The sequence below is a fragment of the Drosophila ficusphila genome, unplaced genomic scaffold (genome assembly GCF_018152265.1).
Source record: "Drosophila ficusphila isolate 14025-0441.05 unplaced genomic scaffold, ASM1815226v1 contig_127, whole genome shotgun sequence".
NCBI lineage: Eukaryota > Metazoa > Arthropoda > Insecta > Diptera > Drosophilidae > Drosophila > Drosophila ficusphila.
In genome coordinates, this window is record NW_025064016.1 from 1235939 (window position 1) to 1256207 (window position 20269).

Genomic DNA, 20269 nt, shown 5'->3' on the forward strand with positions numbered 1-20269 from the left:
CGATTTGCCACGCCCCTCCACCCATAAAACATAAAACACCGCCCACCGTACTCAACCAATTGCCGGCACTTCAGGTTGCCTACAACTTTTCCGTTGTCATTATCAATTTGAGTTAATTGCCGCAGCCATGCTGGTAGGAATGTTGCCATTTTGCTGCTGGATTGGACTGGCAGCCATTGCTGTTGTGCTGTCGTCACTTCCGGTCTGGGAATCCCCTTTCTTCGGTCTCCTCACCTCACCTCCCCTCTTTTCCGCTTTCTCCTCCAGACGACGCGACGACGCATTGTCTGTGACTGTTTAAAAGCGTTTAGTCGAAATTTATTTGTATTACATGCCAAAAAGTGCAGACACTTTCAAGAGTGCGGGGAATGGGAAAAGGCGAAATGTTGAATTATTAAATTAAGCACTCGGTTGGTTATGCCATAAATTCCCTTGCACAACGACGACAAGTTTAATCAACGATGTTTTCGAACTCAAGTTAATTTATTGCTTACTAATCATTTGTAGAGTAAACAAGACAAGGACGTCGAGGGGGTTTACAATTTAGGGGGCTATAGTGGCAATTAAAAATTTATAAACCAACAAATAAAAAGGTAACAAAGTAGGGAAGTCCGACTTTTGCAGGAAACAGCTTATCAAAAATTCGTATTAACAGCTTGGCTTTTAAAAGCTTACTTGATAGTTTCAATTGATAACAAACGATAAGCAACAGCAAATACACTTATTAAGTATAATATTATTATTACTATTATTATACCTTTTCTAATAGCGAAACCTTGTCGTTTTTCTGTCTACTTGAACTCCTATGCAATTTCCTAAGAATAAAAAGAACAAGTGCAATAGTCCAGACTGCAAACCCTCCAAAAAATACAATAATCCTGGTGCTCGACTCCAGCGAAAGCCATATTTGCCAAGGAGAGAAATGGTACTCGCAGATATAGTAATCATCGTAGCCGTAGGATTTTCGCATGTACAGTGAGGAGTTCGCCAGTTGTAGGCTGAGGTAGGTCCTTTCGACCTGAACCTCGGTTCCAGGCAGCCAGCGGGTGAAGGTCAAAGGTGAGTCCACGGCTTCCCAGGAGTAGGGAAATGCGCTTTTGAAACTGTGGCCCGAGGTGGCAAAAGTGCTGCCATTCGGAAAGCCCTTCGATACGATGTATCGCTCCAGCAGACTCAATTCCTCCTTCGTCTCCACGGAAACAAGGTTCGCCATTCTCTTCCAGCAATCACTTCGTGCGACGAACCAGTCAAAGAAGTGAGTCGCCTGGGGGATAAATGAAAAAATAATCAAAACATTTTCCTGGAAACTAAAATCTATGGGGGTTCATTTATCCAAATATTTTTAGATTTTTTTAAATTTATTTTTATTTATTTTTTTTATTTATTTTTATTTACTTTTTTAATTTTTTTTTATTTTTTATTTTTTTGTGTCACGAGTTATTCGACAATCCACTTCATAAACAAGATTGACTGACTTGATTCACACTAAGTGCACTAAGTTCTACAATCATGGCAAACAGATAAGAACACTTCATAAAGAATCACAGTTTATATATATAAATTTTATTTTCGTACTATATTCACTTTAAACAATATATTTTTGATTTTAGGCAAATATTGTAACTAACAGATTTTTCATTGCCTATAAAATAGTATCCATCGCCGATCCGATCAAACACAGTTTCACTTCTGCAGCCAGCTATCAAAAGTATTCCCAAGCAAAATAATATTCGCATTTTGCGACGTTCTCTGATTCGTTTGCAAGTCAACAATGAACAAAGCCCTCATTTTTTTATTCTTTTCCCAGCGATGTAGACTTATAATCTACACTTCAATAAAATTGTTTTATAGTATATATGTTTTCTCGTGCCAGTGCTTGATAGTGCTTGAGCCATTTTATGGCGTGCAATTTTTGATGCAAAACTGAATACTAAGATTTACTAGCTGAAAATAAAATCAAAACCGTTACCAGAGGTTATCATTATCCGTTTAATTTGGATATTTTTCACTTTATTTGCCAACTGCAAAGACTGTACAAGACTTGTAAATAATAAGTTTATATACTGTGTATTGTCGTTATCATGAGAATTACTCAGTTCGTTTTAAAAGTGTTGATATGACAGAAGGCTTTGTTATTGTGGCGAGCGGGACCGTTTCCGATTATACGAATAAACATATGTAAACATATATTCTTGTTTAGTAACGCTATTTGACTGAGAAGTTCCCACTGCTTGCAAAAAATATTTTTTTTTAATTATTTATCATAACTTTACCATAATAAATCTTTTAAAATCAATTATTAGTTTATTGTTCTTTGGGATTTTTGCAACAGGGTAAGGTACATTTGTAGATATTCGAATAAGTATACCGATCAGTGGATAACTTGACGGGAATCCGTGCCGTTTAGCGTCTGCTCGCAGATATCGACGGCTCGAGTGTAGCAGGATTCGCTGCTCATTACCAATTCTCCATTTTGCAGTGTAAGGATCAGGCAATTGCGACCCATCTGTGGAGTGGGCTCGTCCACCGCCCAGTTTGAATAACTTAGAGGTCGGGCTCTTCCAAAGTAGTTCCAGTAGAATCGATTGTCGCCTGGCCACCGATGGCCGGCACTCCAGAACTGGGTTCCATTCGGGTAGCCCATCTCGTAGAGGTGCTGCGCCAGAAACCTCATCTCCTCCTCGCTATCCAGGCAAACCCGCGAGGTTCTTTTATCCTGGTAGCAGAAGTTGTGGAATGATGTGTGCTGCGGGAAATATACATGATTATTTGTAAAACAGCTAAGGTTTAAATATACGGATAGCTCTTTACAAAGTTAGTTTTCGATTGCTTTGGTAGCTAAAAAAAATATGCAGGATTGGGTATTTAAAAAATCTGATTCAGCCAAATTTCCTTAACTTATTCCTCCTTTTTCAAAACTTAAATGGTAAGACTTTAACTTATTAATTTGTTTTTTTCTATATTTTTACATCTGGGTTTAGCCATATAATTTATAAATATATAAAATACGCGGCCTTAAGATAGGCAGCCTTTTTTTAAAAGCTCCACAGCGTTAATAATGTCGTTGATATTTTTTCAGCATTAGTAATGCGATGATCGGGAAAAAACGGCTGTGAGCATACAATACGAGATTAAACCTTTGAGACTTTCCATGGTTGTTTATCGCACACTTCACGCTTAAAAAATACATTTCTGATTCTGATGAAAAAAAAATGTTTTTTTTTTATAAAACTACAATGTACATACATGAGTAATTCCATGAACAATTGACTCACCAGCGGCTCTTCGTCGGCAACAAAGTAGCAATAGTTTTCGCGAACCCTCTCGTAGGGAATTCTGCATCGCATTCCATTAGCCGAATCCGCGAGGAGGAGGATCCAAAGGAATAAGGCCAGGAAATACTGGAGGATAAGGCGGAGATCTTTCTTCCGCGTCGGGCGATTCGGCATTGTGCTAAAATAAAACTGCCAGCGGTTGGCATTATACCGTTATCGCCATGCTTTATCGCTGTGAGCGCGGTCTTATCGCTGAAGCGCTTGGTTTGGCTTTTTTGTTTAACTGATAAGGCCATTCGCTGAACTGGTTCAAGATCGCCTCCAATAAATGCTCTAATAATCCATGGCTTAAGTTTCTCATTTTTATTATTTCTCTTAGCAGACAGAGTGTATTTTGTTTTATATTGATTAAATTATTATTACTTATTCTCTGTTTGTTCTATATTTGTAACATTTTAAGCTTGCAACATCCACTTTCTTATTATAAAATTTAGTTTTCTTATCAATTTTTTATAGTTCAAAATAAAATAATTTATATTAAAATGTTAAACAATACATATGTTAAACATAATATTTTTTAAAAAATGTAAAGGGCATTGAAGAGTTTACTTTCAATTTTTTGGAGGATCGCACATGTTATCATGTCTATGGGTATGTTTCCTTAGATATCCGTATAACGCAACTGAGTTCGGGTTGCACATCAAACATTTGGGTTACGCCCACCCCCAAACTTCAGACCCAACTTTGTTATTTTCCCCTGATCCAACTGTTATACGAATTAGCTCTCTCTTCGAATTCTTTGTGTGTGTATGCGGTAGCAGTTTGCATGCAACCGCCACCAGGTGGCGTCTCGCCCTTTTGTCATTTTACTCTTCTCCGCTCATTCGCGTAAGCCGACAATTGAGCGAGAGAGTAAATACAATTTAAGCGGCGGTTCCAACTTCGAACCGCCGGCTCGAACATCAGAGCGAGTTGTAAATCAAACCGATTAATCGAACACATTTTAAAACTAAATAATTATGTGGAATACATTTAAATAATCTGAATATGATTTCGAAGGATTTGATCCAAGTTAACAAATGCCAATTCTTAAAAAAAACCAGTCAAGAAGAATTATTTCTTATTTTTTTTGTCATTATGTTCCGATCTAGCGCCTATATTGAAAAATATTTAAAAACAAAGTTGTTGATTTGGTTCATATCCGCATTATCCTTTCATTGACTTTTTAGTAAAAGTTAATAATTTACGAGAAAATAATAAAAACAAAAGGCCTTGCAAGGGTTATTTTAGTGCTTACAACTTGGTGCATCGACTTGTTGGACCAACCCACTGCAACAAAAATGTTGGGACTGGGTAAACAAGAGCGCCGAGAGAAAAGAGAAAAGTGAGGTTCAAAACAGTGAGGTCTCAACTTCTGTATCTGTATCTTTTTCGTTTTCGAATCGACCGCTCACAAGTTTTTCCACGCCGCTAAAGAAATGTTGCTCTGTCGCTGAAATCGACGTAAATGTGAAAGAAAATCGTGTAAACCGCGTTAAAAAATAGCAGTGCGTGAATTAAAAAACAATGTGTTGTTTCTAAAATCATTTTAAACGAGATTTTCGTGGTTAAGACAATGTTTTCGATGGTTTTTTGGTGCTAACGACGCATGCCCTCTCTCTTTCGCTCTCGCGGCATTTCTGTCTCTCTCCCCCTTGATTTCCGATTCGCTTTTGTGCTGGTCGTTCGTTCGAAGTTGTTTACGAATTGCTGTGTGATAAAAGTGCAAAAAAAACTTGCGAAAAGTACACAAAAACCAATGGAATCCGCAATTAAATGCAGGGAAACCACAAAAAATATAATGAAAACAAGCCGGAAAATGTGGTTGCTTTCTCTGTTGACGCTGGCAGCGCTGCAACTGCACTCGGGCAGCGAAGTCGCGGCACATTTGAATGTTTTCCTAAATCCCGTTGAAGTAATGCGTTTACTAGGTAAGTTTTACCTCACTTTTCACCCCTTTTTTTGGGGTTTCTATTTTGGTTTTTCCAATATTTTGTGTCGCGCCCTTTGTTATTGATTTCTCTTTCACAAGCTCTCTTTGACATAAACAATAGTTAAACAATTTGTGTCAACCAATTACGGAGACAGCTTTAAGTTTTCATTGAAAAAAGTGCACTTCCCTTACAAAATTATGTTTGTTTGTTTGCTTTTTGGCTTAATTTAGATGCCCTCGCTCTATCGCCTCTCCCTCTTTTCCTGGCCCCACTCCCTCACTCTCTCTCTCTCGCTCTCTCTTGCGCATGCCGCAGGTGTTGTTAAACAGTAAAACAAATAAACAAACCGCCCACAACAACAACAACCAACTTTCGTTTGCTTCGTTAGGAAATTTTACGCTTCGTAAAAAACAAAAAAAAAATTAAGAAGAAGAGAAGGAAACAGCAGACACGCCAAAATTTAAAGACAACAACAAAGCCCAAAAATCTACATGCTGCATTGAATTTATCTCTCTTGGTGGGGAATATTTTTGAATATTTCTTGGAACTCAAATTCCTTGGCTCCCAAAAAGAAAAATAACAACACAAAAACACCAAGAGCTTGCTGCGAGAGATATGGGAACAGGGAGAAAGAGAGAGAAAGGGATATGCAAACGAGATGACAACGCAGAGGCGACAACAACAACAATACCGAAAACGTGACTGCAAGGAGAAGCAAAAAAGAGGAATAAGAAGAAGAGGTGGGGCGGGGGTGGGTTGGAGCATCAGCTGTGAGGGACGAAGAATGCACAGTGGGTGCAATTTCGGATTACCTAAGAATGCAAGGCAAACGCTCGTATTTCAAAACTAATTTCAAAGAATTTTCCATTTAATTCCATTTCTATTGTTGATATGAAAAAGCTACATACGTTGTGAGTTGTAAGTTGAAACTAAAATGTTTTTTTTTTCTACTTAAATCCATTTTTTCAACATAAATATAATTAATAAAATATAGATTTATTACTTTTTTTTAATACCTGAATTATTCAGGTTTTTTCCCACTGTCTGCACTTCCTTCCCGTCTCGTAGGGCTCACTGTGTTTTTGGCAGTCTTTTGCATGACAAGTCTGCCCACTTTTTGGCATGCAACGCGCCTTGTTAAATCGAAGTTTTCTTTATCTTTTTCTAACCATGTGTGGGAGCTGTTTCGCTGACGACGATGACGATGCGCATAATTTTGCGTATGCATTTCGGATCTGGGATTTCGGGGGCGTGAAATCAAGTATGCAGAATATTCCACTGTCTGGGAGTCGACTGTGGGCTGCACTTCCCCAGCAGAATGCAGCAAATGCTGAATACATAAATATAACTACGGGGTAATTAAGACAAAGTCGAAAAGTTTCGCAGACTTGCGTAGGATATGCTGCATATATACGGCCATAAAGTAATGCGCGAATGCTTTGTACTCCTCACTCTGTGGGCCATAAATCAATTAAGCTGCATAATTTGCATTTGATTTGTGTGTGCAGAATGGGGTTTATGGGGTTTTATGGGGAAGGGTTTCTGGCTCGAGTCTTTAGCCAAAGTTGCCGGCTTAAAAGAATTTCATTTGCATTTGCGCGTAATTTATAGCTCGCCGATGATCGCACAAGTTCAGTTCCTTTATTTTTTATCATCCCGCCAGGGGTCCCGGCAGAGTTCAATGCTGAAAAGTTTTGAGTCATAAAGTTCTGGCATCTGACAGTCAAATGAAATACGATCCAACCAGCATGGGCTGGGCCCACGATCGAAACATCACATCATATCATACGTTCCCAACATTATTCCCATTTCGATTCCAATCATATTCCTCAGAAATAATCCATTGCACTGAAGGGGAGCAGCCAAAAGAAAAAGGTTTAACGACTTTTCTTGCTGCTGTGACACGCGCTACATTTTAAATAGCCAAAAGAGCAATATTTAAATTTAATTTTATTGCCTCCCTGCTACAATTTACGTAGTTTTCCCTCATTCCGTACGTTTTATGGCACTTCACTGACGATTTGGAATTTTTCCAGCTTTTTATGGTGACCATTTTTGGGTGCTTTGATTTAATTTTACTGCTTCTTGCCGGCTAATGAAGCTGCAATTAAAACTGAAATGGGGAAAAGCAGAGATTAAAGGCTTTGCCAACGGCTTCGGCACGATTTTCACACTCTCAACCAGAAGAATGTGCTAAAATCGACACGCCCCCTCCGCAAATGATCGATTGGCAGCCGCTTTGGGCCATAAATTAGCCGCTATGAAGCCGAAGATATTCGAAATACCGTAGGGGGACGAAAAAAAGTTAAGTTGAATGTGTTAAACTTACCACCAACTGTGCTAAATGAATTGAGAGCTGGCGGGCCGAAGAGTGTGTTGGCTTTTGTTTAGGCCAATTTAAATATTTTCATATTTGCCTAGGCATCGGGCAACATATTGATGGCTTTTGTTATTTGAAGTGAGCCGCGGCTAAGCGGCTTACAACGCAAACAAGTATCTCCAAGATACACACGACGCGCTACTGTGGCAACTTTTAGCACCTAACCGAGGCTAAAGCCGTTGTATCTGTCGGATGGCGGTAACAAGCCGGCCATGTACCTCGTTTACTTCTCCTCCGGGCCAGATCTTCTTCTCTCTCTTTTTTATATACATATATACGAGTATTCTCGTATCTTGTGTTTTGTTCTTCCTCTGGAGGAGTGAGTAGTAGAGACATTTGTGCGCTTCTCCAGTTTATGGCTTGTTCTTGGCTGCCTTTCCAAGATCTCGCCGGCCGATAATTGTGAACGAGCAGGCTGTTTCATCTGGTCGTGCTAAAAGCCTTCCGAGAAACGCCACCGATCCTCACAGACTCCACGCCACTGCCACTCCACACCCCTCCCCCCCAAACAGCACTCCCCCTTAACGGTTTGGCGTTAACTTGCTACTAGCTGGATATGATCAGCAGGCATGATCTATATTTTAATTGGTGTTTGGCAATTTATTGTCCAGCTTCGCCTTTCGCTGGGTTTCCAGACACACTCGCTCGCAAACACATAATGAAGTGGCCATTAGCTAATGAAGCTGTCCCCTTTGAACGTCTGGTAAAAAATTGAGGGGGGTGGGGAAAGTTTATGGAGCTGATCGTGCCAGTTTTTGCTATACGACGTGCTAGCGTTAACAGCTCACCTGACAGATCGTAAAAAGTGCTATCCGAAGGAGTTGACACAGCTGTCTCGTTCGAAGATCTTATCTGTTCAATTAGTGATCGCGAAAGGGGACAATAAACTGCGCTAACCGGAAAGATCTTTTAGTTTAGATATGTCTTAAAGTTTATATCTGGCCAGCAATTAGCATTTCATTCAGATAGTGCGAGATTTTTATTGAAAACTGTATCAACAACTAAATTTGGAATAAATAAATTCTGGAATTTGTTATAATCTTTCAAACCTTATCAGATTCTCAACTAATCATCTCCGCTTTAATTAAATCTATTATCTTTTTTGGCCTCAGTTTATCACGTTGTTTTGTGATCATTTCCGCATTAGCTTTCTATGGTCCACGATTGTCGAAGATATTTATCTGTTCGTACGTGACTTATGGGCCAGTCCCAAAAGTTCGTGTCCGGGCATTGGGATCAATATATTTCGATTTTGTATTCAATCTATTTTTAATGCGATCAGAGATCGTGCGGCCTCGCAGGGCTATCGATTTCGAATTGATGGGCACTTGGCGGGTCATAAAGTCTCTCCCCCGAAAACCAAACAAGATCTCCTCACTCCGATTACATTAAGATTTTTTGATAGCCGAGTATCGCGTTACAAGGCGACATGTTCGACATTGGCTACACTGCGATTTGATTAGGCTCGCATTTTGTGGGGGGCTCAGGGTTATTTGCATACTTATTTTATGGATTCATATGTCTGGTGGCTGTAAACCGCCATAAACTTGGCTAAGCCCGGGCTTAAAGCCATTCCCATTACCGTCTGCCGAACTATTGACAAAAAACGGCATTTAAACAAATGAAAATCGCATAAACCGATTGCAGGCAATAAAGGCGACTGCCATACTTTCCCGGCCAATAAACGGGATGTGGAGCTGTGGATCCGTGGAGCTGGAAAGCTGGGGAGCATCGAGCTCGTCAAAGGCTTACGTAGGGGCTGACTCTACTGTGCTACTGTGTGGTTATCACTGAAAACTGACAACTCTGATAACCCCGCCGGGGGCTGCCAGATGCAGAGCATCGATGGGAGGGGAGGGGAAGTTGGGGCGGTGGGGCGTATGTCAATAATAAATATCAGCCATTGTTTGCCCGGCTTGTGCTCCCCATACAATATATATACCTATATATATGTAGATTGTACGTGCAAGCCGAATCTGCATGCATAGTACGGCGAAAAAGGAATAATCATATTTACTTTAACCAACAACAAGCGCCATCAATGAAGCCCGTTTTCTGTTCTTGCACAGAGGGAAACTATTGAATATTTTGTGCAGACTAAAAGGGTTTTATCAGGTTAAAAAAAGTAGTAAAAGTTAGGAATAAAGCTGTTTATTTAACTTTAGAATATTATTATTCAGATAAGCTGAATATTAATAGATTTTATATGATATGTTGGCTTGGGTTCACATATAAACTTATTTATATACATTTTTAAATAAATCTATTTTTTCCCTCTGTAGAGCAGCGAGTTTATGTCGATGTCGCTATGACATATGGGCGACACGAAGGGGGCGTGGCAGCTTTGGGCAACTGCATAGATGCAAAGATGCAGTGCGTGCATCTGGTCTTTGTTGTCGCTCGCACTGTGTTTATTGAGTTGTTCGGTGTTTATTTGGGTTATGCGCTGTGGGAGTTTTCCGTTGCAGAAAGTTACATTGAAAGTATTGAAGGGCTGGCGAATAAAACCCATCGGAGTGGGCGGCGGGGGGCGGAATGTCTATGGAAACAAGCAGTTGGCTTGTTTCGTGGCTGCATCTAGATGCATCGCTAACTAGGCATAGTACGGCAATCCGTGAGATGAATGTGCTGCTAACACGATTTTGCTGACATTCCCACAATGGAAAAGTTCGTGATACGCTCCGAAGTATTAGTATAGATGGCTTTGCCGGCTGCCAGATAGTTTGGCATCTGCAAGATACGAATCTCCAGAGATATTATCTGATTCATGTGTCCCAAATCGTTACACAAAATGGAAAAATGTCATTATTTTGAGTATGTTTTTTAAAATAAACTTAAGAAGCGAGTTGCTGGCATCTTTTGACTAAAGTATTAAACAGAGATAAATTTTTTTGATGATTTTTCTATTTTAAGTGCCATTGTATAAAGCATAATGCCCGGTGTCAGATACTTTGTCTAACCAAAAAATTTTTAAGCTGGCAGCTGCAGCCACTTGAAGCTCAATTATCTTAACACACCATCAGTCTTGACCCGCATCATTTGTATATATATACTTTCGGGAGGTTGTCCTCTTCTCTGGCAACTCAACACTCGAAAGACAACAGAAAACTGACAAAAAATGAATAACGATTAAGGTTAATTACTATTGATTCTGGATATATTACAATAAGCCGGCCGGCCAAAGCGGTTTTTTTGTCAGCCGGCCGAGCTGTTTGAAAAGCGTCAACTCTCGAAATTTGAATGATTAATTCGGGCTAATTTTCAGAGGGCCTCAAAAGCAAAAAAAAAAAAAGGGAAAAATAATCTCCGCGTTAACTGTGCCAAATCGCTTGACTTGGCTCAGATTTTGCCCTAAAGAGATGGCTAATTTTGCTGGCACAAATTTGTTACAATCAAAAGCCGAGAACGAGAAACGAGAACGAGCGATGAGCCCGCGGCTGGAAAAAACGTCCAACCGAGCAGGAAAAAAATATTAGGCAAAACAAAAGGAGCAGCATCATTTATCATAACGACGTGAGGCAACTAAGAAACGATTCACACAAAGATACGGATGCGAATGGGGCAGGGGAGTGGAAGGGGAAGGGGGAAAGTGGGTGGCTTCCCAAGGGGGTGGTGTTTGCCGGCTGGAGACATAGCTCAAAAACATGTTAAATGTTGACATGTGGTGGGCGGTCCTTTTTGGGGGTGGTGCCCAAAGCTTGTAAGCGAGATTGTTGTGCGTGATAAGCCGAGGGGGGAATGGAAACTTTCGGGGGGAAGGTTGGAGTAGGAGAGCTTTGAAGGCGGTTCCCGGCAGGCGCCGATCATTTGTTTTATTTATTTTTCGATTTGGCCACAAACTGCACAAAAGACCCGGAGCAGATTTCAAGCCAATGCAGCCAAAGTGACATATTAGCCATTAGATGGGGGGAAACCCAAGCCATTGGAACATTGGCTGGCTGGATGGGGGTTTTCCGAGGCGGAGGCTGCAAAAGGTTCAATGCGGTTACGGTGCAGATGGAGTCGCTATGCCATCATTTATCATCTATTGCAATTTTGTTTGCCTGCGAGGATTGGACAAGATAAAAGACGCCAGAGATGCCCGAAGACCCCGGCAGAGGGTTGTCCATCTGCCTTCCACGTACAAGTCTGTTTGCCTAAGCAAAATTACTTGTAGTCACAAGCTGAGCCTGGGATATTTGTCAAACGGAGATAATGGCGGGAGAAGCCCCCAAGTTGACGAAGGAATACGACAGACGATCGAAGGTGTTGCTTTGCCACTAGTTTTCATAAATTACCCATCACTTACAGTCCATTTATATGCATCAGGGATCTATCTGCGATAAACCCTCAATTTATCTTTCCGAGGAACTAATTTAAGAGTTTATAAAGTATACTTGCAACGCGGGTGCTTTCTTTTATTTATATACTGGTGTTGTTAAGAATTAAAATACCTTACGACAAACCTAAAATTTTTATCAATTCCAATAAAAAAGGATTTTTAAACCGAATGCGCCTTCGTTAACCTCGAGTAGTTAATACTTTGGAGCCTTTGCCCTTTGAAAACCCCCATTTGAATGGCTTCCCACACCCAAACACCACTCCCTGACCAAAAAAAAAAAAAAAAAAAAATATAAACAGAGCCCAAGTTATGAGATGGCCACTGCCAAACCGCTGACCCCAGAGAGTGACCCCGGTGAAAAGTCTAATTTTTAGCTGGTCTTTGTTTCGGTTTGGGAAAAATCAGCATAGGAAATCGGCACAGCGGAAAGCACTTCACGAATTGCAACGCTAATTACATGAAAATGGAAACCGAACCATAGACATTTTTCCCCTGTTCTGTTTTTTCTGTTTTTCTGTGTTTTTGTTTTTCTTTCTTTTTCATTTTGGTGTACGAGTGTCTCCGGCCAGTCGTTTCGGCAGTTCTATGTGGATGCCCCCGTGCTCCTTGGCAGCGGTGTAACAATGGTCACGACTGCGACTCTGAGCAGTAGCAAGCTATTAAAAAGTTGCAAAAAATACTCGCAGCGACAGCATCATGACTGCACGCTCCGAAAAATTCGACATACGATATGGGAGACTCTCGACGCCACCACCACCTCCGACCAATTCTTTTTTCCAGCTCCTCATAGCAGGCACGCCCACACGGAGAGAAATATCTATTAGATCTATTAGTGGGTTTTTATATCAGAAACAAGCATAAGTTTCTGATAGAGAATCATACTTACACAAATCTATTTCAAATTGTTTGAACAAACTGTGTAAACAGGATTATGATTAAGGTTTTAAAGATATATGTACAACAATAAGATTGTATTTTTTTTTTGTTATTACGAGGTTCACGGTTTTGCTTATGAATACTTACCTTATAAATATTAATATGTTCAGAGCTGCATTTAAGCAATTTTACAGATAAACTAATTATCAAAATAAATTTCTCCCTGTGCGAGATAGAAAAAGCAGCCAGTTATGAACATGCCGGATAATACGGGCACAAAAAGGTTAAAAAAGTTCAAGAGCCGACCCGCGTTGGGCGCATGCAAGTGACATTTGCTCGTGACATGAGGTAGACGACAGCGAATCCACTTCAAGACGCGGCCCTCGACAATGGCCCATGCCATCCATGGGATCTTGGCTGCCAACTCCAACTCCAACTTCAGCTCCAACTCCCATCCCCTTGCACCTTATGAAAATGCAATAGAGCGGCAACTTTCACATGAACCTGTGAACTCCGGAGCGGAGCCCAAGTGACGACTCTTCTTGGCCGGGACATCTTTCGGCCTCGGTGAAAAGGGTCAATGGAAGCGTGTCTGAGGCTGAAAAGCCCTCCCCTCCTTCTATCCGCCTAAAGGGAAATTGCTACGAAGGCAGGACGCGTTGCATTTGATTAAGTCATGGGCGCTATTTTTAAAATGCTGCCGAGGAATTTGTCGTTGCCGCAGAAACCCAGCAGCAGCAACGTGCAACATGTTGCACGTTGCAGAGGAAGTCGGCGGGGAGCATTGGGTAGCCAAGTCTTCAGGGCCCAAGTGAGGTTGCACTGGGGGAAAATAGAAAACTTCTAGGCTGAAACAATTTAGAACATCTTGGAAAATTCATTGTTTTAAGAACTCTGCAGTTTGGATAATAACTCAAGTCGATCTATTCACAACTAGACATATAGGTATTTATTGCAACATTTTTTTAATTCTATTCTATCTATTTTATAATTAGCTGAACGAATTTTTCCAAGTGCATGTGTATAGCCGCATGTCTGACACAATTTATACGCCACCCAGTTGAGCCATTTGCCGGGTCTGCCTTCAACTACAGTTCGTTTCATTTGGATAGGACACCTAGCAACTTTTATGGTTAATCGCTCGTAGCGAAGACAAAAATCGTTGAAAGCTAAAATTTTTTTTAAGTTATAATCTCTGTTCTATTGTGATTCTAAAATGCAGTTACATTTTTTCATTATTGCTTTCCACACTTTTTATTTGAGCTTTTGCACTGCTGCATGGTTTTTGCATGCTGAAAATCGTTTCATTTGGATAGGACACTTGTCAGAAATCACTTTTGTACAGTGCGCAGTTTGTTTAAAACGTTTTTTTCAATCTGATGCTATTATTGATCAAATGGAACTAAAATAGGCCTTGAATCGGCACTCCAGGATAAAGATGGGAAAATTATGGGGGAAAATTGATGCATATTTGGACTCAGGCCTTAATGTGACCCAAATCGCCACGAAAATAAAAAAATCGCGAAATGTTGTACACAATTTATTAACAGATAATGAAAACTATAAAAAAAATTATAAAGGGCTCCAAAAAACAAAGTTAAACGTTCGAGATAAGCGGCTTCTAGTGAAAAGGCCTCCAATTTCCCATGTCCTGCCCCGTTTTGGCTCATTATGAGGCCAACAAGGCGTCTAAAACCCCATTTGGCGGACTTTACACACTTGCTAACACTTGGGGCCATCAAAAATGGCAAGTTCTCCAAGAATCACAGAGATCCATCGTCAGGCGCGGGACAATTTTGGAAAATACAACTTTAAAACGAATTGGCGCTCAGTAAGCTATTCTTAAAGGCTCCTGCTAAGCTCTATTTTAATATTTTTTAATGTTTGGATTATATTTAAATGGCCCGGATGGGCTCAAATTAAGTTTTTTTCATCGAAAAATATAATCCAAACATTAAAAAATATTAAAATAGAGCTTAGCAGGAGCCTTTAAGAATAGCTTACTGAGCGCCAATTCGTTTTAAAGTTGTATTTTCCAAAATTGTCCCGCGCCTGACGATGGATCTCTGTGATTCTTGGAGAACTTGCCATTTTTGATGGCCCCAAGTGTTAGCAAGTGTGTAAAGTCCGCCAAATGGGGTTTTAGACGCCTTGTTGGCCTCATAATGAGCCAAAACGGGGCAGGACATGGGGAAATTGGAGGCCTTTTTCACTAGAAGCCGCTTATCTCGAACGTTTAACTTTGTTTTTTGGAGCCCTTTATAATTTTTTTATAGTTTTCATTATCTGTTAATAAATTGTGTACAACATTTCGCGATTTTTTTTATTTTCGTGGCGATTTGGGTCACATTAAGGCCTGAGTCCAAATATGCATCAATTTTCCCCATAATTTTCCCATCTTTATCCTGGAGTGCCGATTCAAGGCCTATTTTAGTTCCATTTGATCAATAATAGCATCAGATTGAAAAAAACGTTTTAAACAAACTGCGCACTGTACAAAGTGATTTCTGACAAGTGTCCTATCCAAATGAAACGATTTTCAGCATGCAAAAACCATGCAGCAGTGCAAAAGCTCAAAAAAAAGTGTGGAAAGCAATAATGAAAAATGTAACTGCATTTTAGAATCACAATAGAACAGAGATTATAACTTAAAAAAATTTTAGCTTTCAACGATTTTTGTCTTCGCTACGAGCGATTAACGATAAAAGTTGCTAGGTGTCCTATCCAAATGAAACGAACTGTATATCTACTTCTTCGTCTAGGGCGATGTCTGGGCTCCAGTCTACCTACAAGCTCGCTGATTTTTATTGTTATTGCCAGTTGTCAAAGGAAGTGCGCGCCACGTTCCACGGGTGTTCCAGCGATTTTCGTAAATTATTTCCTGGGCCACAGTTTGCTTGCCAAAGGCTGTCGGTTGTTCGTCTCGTACCAGTTTTATTTGGGGGAAAGTTGAATGCACTCTGCACTCTGGCCTCAAAGTGGCAGCAGGAAAATTGGGCAACCACTGTGCCCGTCATTGTCGATCAATGTGGCTTACTTAGACTTCGATTTGTGTGGTCCACGGACAATCTTGTTAGGACGAACAGTAAGCCAGTACAAAACAGAAACTACCTGCCTGCCTGCATCATTATCATTAGCATAAGACGTCATAACAAAGCAAATGAGTTGGCAATCGCGGCCAGACATCTCTGGACAAAAAAGGGAAACAGAAAAATAAATAAAAACACTACCGAAGATGCTTCATTAACTCGATTCTCGAATCTGGAATCTCGAATCGACCTGGGTCAAACCGCAATCTCAGCCAGACAGGCAATCGAAGTAAAGGGAACAAATCTCAGACATGGCTCATTTTGTTTGTCTTTGGCTCTTGTTTTGCCAACCTCGGATCGCTGTTTCTCCCTAAATCCAGTTCGTGCTGTTGTTCTACATAGATTTCGAAGAGGCTTCAGGAGATACAGATGCAGATACAGATACAGATACAGATACGGATACAAGCGATGATAAACTCGAAAATAGTTTCCAAGGAATCCCCTAAACTCGAGCGTTCGCTTGTGCTGTGTTTATTTATATAAAATGTTGCCGGCGACTGTCTGCGGATCGGGTTGAACAAACAAGCCTCTGGAAAAACTCATTGCTCTGAGTGCATTTGGAAAGATTTACATGCAAAGTAGTGGATGAGTTTGTTTTATCAACTAGCAGGGAGCGAAGGGAATGTTCTTCTCTGGGGGGATATGCAAAGTGCATGTGTTTTGTGTGGAATCGAATAAATAATACAAAGAAATTGTCGATGAAATAGAAGGTGGTTGAAACATTTGTATTGTTATTTGTTATATGATATTTTAGCTTGGAAAAAATGAACTATATGACTACTATACTTTCTTGTTTGTAAGATATTTATTTATAAAATTCCTCTATCTTTTATTTCAGGTGTTTCTGCTGAAGTTTACTACGTTCGCGAAGGTCACATAAATAATTATGCCTTGAATTTTATTGTTCCGGTTCCGGCGAATGTGAAGGACATTAGCTTCACCTGGCAATCGCTGGCCGGGCGTGGCCTTCCCTACAGCATCAACGTGGTCAGCTCCAACCAGGAAGTGCTGCCCCGACCGGCAATCAATGTGTCACACAGCGGAGAGATCCCCACCAGCATTCAGACGTGGTCCATTGCCCTCAAGTGCAGTGGCCTGAAGGCGGCGGAGGTGGATGTGACTGTCAGCCTGGAAGTGGTGCTAAATCGATCGCTCAACAATGTGACTCACCTGGTGTTTCGGCGGAAGAAGATCTGCCTTGAGAGCGATAGTGTCGAGGATCTGAGGGAGGATGTGGATGATCCCCAGCTGCTGGAGACCGTGATGCTGCCCCCCACCGGATTAATCACCTTGGTTGTGGGTGTTTCCGTGGCCATGGGTTCAGTTTGTCTGCTTTTGATGATTGCTTACTGCGTGAAGGGAGCAGCCAACAAAAGACAGCATCATCAGCATGGAGGACAGCCCATGAGGACATCGAGTTTCCAGAGACTAAACACCCATCCGCCTTGCCAATCCTCCATGGGATCTGCGGCTTACATGACTCCTTCGATTATTGCTCCGATTCATGGCTCCTCGTTGCCTCGCAAAGTTCCCGTTTCCGTGGAGCAACAGCATCCGGAGGAACTGCATCGCCGTATTTCCGAACTGACTGTAGAACGCTGCCGAGTGCGACTTTCGAGTCTTCTGCAGGAGGGAACCTTTGGCAGGGTTTACCGCGGCACCTACAACGACAACCAGGATGTTCTGGTTAAAACAGTGGCCCAACATGCCAGTCAAATGCAGGTGCTTCTGCTTCTCCAGGAGGGAATGCTTCTCTACGGTGCCTCTCATCCCGGAATTCTCTCGGTTCTTGGCGTTTCCATCGAAGATCACACCACGCCCTTTGTTTTATATCCCGCTCTGAATAATACTCGCAATCTGAAGCTATTTCTGCTGGATCCAGCTTGTGCTCGCACAGTGACCACCATTCAAATTGTGATGATGGCCTCGCAGCTTTCCATGGCTTTGGATCATCTGCATAGTCATGGTGTGGTGCACAAGGATATTGCCACGAGGAATTGTGTGTAAGTAGAAAAGAATACTATAAATACAATATTTAATATAAAGCTGATAATATAGTTAGTTGAATGATTCGATTTAATGTTCAAATGTCTCATAAGTTATCAACCTATTTTCCTTTCTAGGATTGACGATCAGTTAAGGGTGAAACTCTCAGATAGTTCCCTTTCGCGGGACCTCTTCCCCTCGGACTACAACTGCCTGGGGGACAGCGAGAACAGGCCTGTGAAGTGGATGTCCTTGGAGGCACTGCAGCACAAGCAGTTCTCCGAGGCCAGCGATTCGTGGGCCTTCGGTGTTCTCATGTGGGAGCTGTGTACTTCGGCCAAGCAACCCTATGCCGAGGTGGACCCCTTCGAGATGGAACACTATCTCAAGGATGGCTATCGGCTGGCCCAACCCTTCAACTGCCCCGACGAACTGTGAGTATTCGAATCGATTGAGATCTTAACCGGCTGCTTTACTAATTCAATTGTTTCTTTTTATCTGCTCATTAAAGGTTTACGATTATGGCCTATTGTTGGGCTCTTTTACCTGGCGAACGGCCGACCTTTGCCCAGCTGCAGTCCTGTCTCTCGGAATTCTATTCACAAATCACGCGCTATGTCTAGGACATCGGGATCATCAAGGTCGTCCAAAAAAAAGGGGGAATCAGCTCTTTTGAAGAACCCCGGAGATTCAACCCTAGTTAAATAAAGTCCTGTAGCTACTCTCCTTTGTTATAACGAGATTTGCCAAATCGAATGTATAGCTTAGACTTCGCACCACATCTGTACATATAGTTACCATATTGAACTCCTTAAGTACTTATCTTTAAGCTTACTCTACGATTTACTTGACTCTTACCACCTAGATGAAATAGTTCAGTTTGCACAGCTCTCCTTTAAAGCCCATCAAAACTATTATAGATAAAACGCCGAAAGCCGAAATCAAATATAGTGATATTTATCATTAGCGTTAGTTAAGCTCTTAAGATAACACATACATATTTATGATGCATATAATACATGTTGTATGTTTAGCATTTTTGAACATTTACCGTTTATATGAGAGATTAAAAAATGATATACAAATATATACACATATACATACATATATGCCAAAACAATTCCAGAAATTACCAATTTGTTTTTATGCGATTTTACGGTTTCGTCGTTAAGGTTTTATCACCGTTTTCTGAAGGGTTCCCCCTGTTCTTTTTTTCCAGCACAAGTCACGCCCTTACCCTCGAATTTTGAGGTCGGGGCTTAGGCTGTCCCTCCCCCTCCCCCTCCCTCTCCCTCTGCCACACTTTTCCGGTGAAAATCGCCCAGGCAAATGAAGGAAATTTACGGCCATCCTACTTGAGAGCACGAAAGGAAAAGGCCGGGTAACAAAGTTACGTTCACGCACACAAATTAGCCATAAATTTTAATTTTACATGACAATGTTTTGGGCTCAAGTGAGGTGTAGGGGATAAACTCGAAACTCGAAAAGAATTTTCCCAGAGAGATCCTGGAAGATGAATCAATTTTTCCTTTTTTTTTTTCTGCGAGGGGCTCTGCAACTTACGCTCGAGTGTCCTTGGCAGCGTAGATGAGCTCGGAAATAAATATCCTGGTGCTGGGAAAAGTGAAGACCACAAATAGCATGTGCTACACATGTCCTGCGTCCTGCGTCCTTCGGCTATTGTGTTTGTGTTCGTGGGCGGGCGTCCTTACACTTTGGAAGCCATTTCCAAGAGAGACGAGGACATATCGTAAATATTTTGACAGAATCGCCTTTTGCTTTTGCCTTGGCGTTTTGGCCATTGTGTTACCAGCATCAACTTCCTTTATCCCTGCCACCTGCTGCCCCGTACAATATCGTATACAGAATATACAGGACAACATCAACAGCCATGGCTGTTACCTCCTTGCCAGGAGGTAATCCTCGTGTTTGTGCGACTTGACCTGCTCCGTTTGCCATGGCATTTCTGGTTATAGCCGTAAGCGGCTTTAAACTTGCTGCCTGTTGCTGTTTCGAGCTGTTTGGCTTGGCTTGTCGTCATTGCTGCTAATATATATTCCCCGAACGGAACAACAGGGCGTTACGAATACGAGGGCCCCCACGAAAGACAAACAGTGTACTTAAGCGCATAGTTTGTTTATACTTATTAGTTGATAATGTGGCATGTCGAACTGTACTCAAGGGGATAGGATCGGGGAAGCAGTTGGCCAAGTTGGCTGACGACAGGTTAACCACTTAACTATTTTATTAATGTGGATTGAGGGAATGGATCAAAGCCACGCAGTAAATGCTTAAGCTAGGTAAACACTATAATTTTGTAAACAAATTAAGGCCCTTTGAAAATTGTGACCTTAAACATAAAGTTTACT

The 20269-nt window shown here is 41.3% G+C and overlaps 2 protein-coding genes across 4 annotated transcripts; one reads left to right on the plus strand and one right to left on the minus strand.

The window, feature by feature from the left end:
- Window positions 1-464: 464 nt before the first annotated feature.
- LOC108094476 lies at window positions 465-3480 on the minus strand. 3 transcript variants are annotated; one of them, XM_017195062.2, is made up of 3 exons: window positions 3276-3480; window positions 1629-2746; window positions 465-1264 (listed from the first exon to the last, which is right to left on the minus strand). In XM_017195062.2, exons 1-2 carry the CDS (start codon window positions 3447-3449, stop codon window positions 2372-2374), a joined length of 549 nt encoding a protein of 182 aa, XP_017050551.1. In that variant the 5' UTR covers window positions 3450-3480; the 3' UTR covers window positions 465-1264; window positions 1629-2371. The 3 variants fall into 3 exon arrangements, with proteins under 3 accessions (XP_017050551.1, XP_043065392.1, XP_017050548.1); XM_043209457.1 differs by having other exon boundaries at window positions 1396-2746; XM_017195059.2 differs by lacking the exon at window positions 3276-3480 and having other exon boundaries at window positions 1629-1766.
- A 1202-nt stretch (window positions 3481-4682) lies between these two features.
- On the plus strand, window positions 4683-19029 carry LOC108101731 (tyrosine-protein kinase Dnt). The gene is made up of 4 exons (XM_043209438.1): window positions 4683-5245; window positions 16753-17917; window positions 18038-18334; window positions 18412-19029. Exons 1-4 carry the CDS (start codon window positions 4924-4926, stop codon window positions 18521-18523), a joined length of 1896 nt encoding a protein of 631 aa, XP_043065373.1. The 5' UTR covers window positions 4683-4923; the 3' UTR covers window positions 18524-19029.
- The last annotated feature ends 1240 nt before the right edge of the window (window positions 19030-20269 follow it).

Bases quoted from the DNA above. Each gene is read 5' to 3' on its own strand.
- LOC108094476 (XM_017195059.2), bottom strand. From the start codon at position 1,736: ATGCGAATATTATTTTGCTTGGGAATACTTTTGATAGCTGGCTGCAGA. The intron at 1,265-1,628 runs GTTAGTTACAAT...TTTATCCCCCAG, and splicing joins TTATAGGCAATGAAAAATCT to GCGACTCACTTCTTTGACTG.
- LOC108101731 (XM_043209438.1), top strand. From the start codon at position 4,924: ATGCCCTCTCTCTTTCGCTCTCGCGGCATTTCTGTCTCTCTCCCCCTT. The intron at 5,246-16,752 runs GTAAGTTTTACC...CTTTTATTTCAG, and splicing joins TGAAGTAATGCGTTTACTAG to GTGTTTCTGCTGAAGTTTAC. The intron at 18,335-18,411 runs GTGAGTATTCGA...TGCTCATTAAAG, and splicing joins TTCAACTGCCCCGACGAACT to GTTTACGATTATGGCCTATT.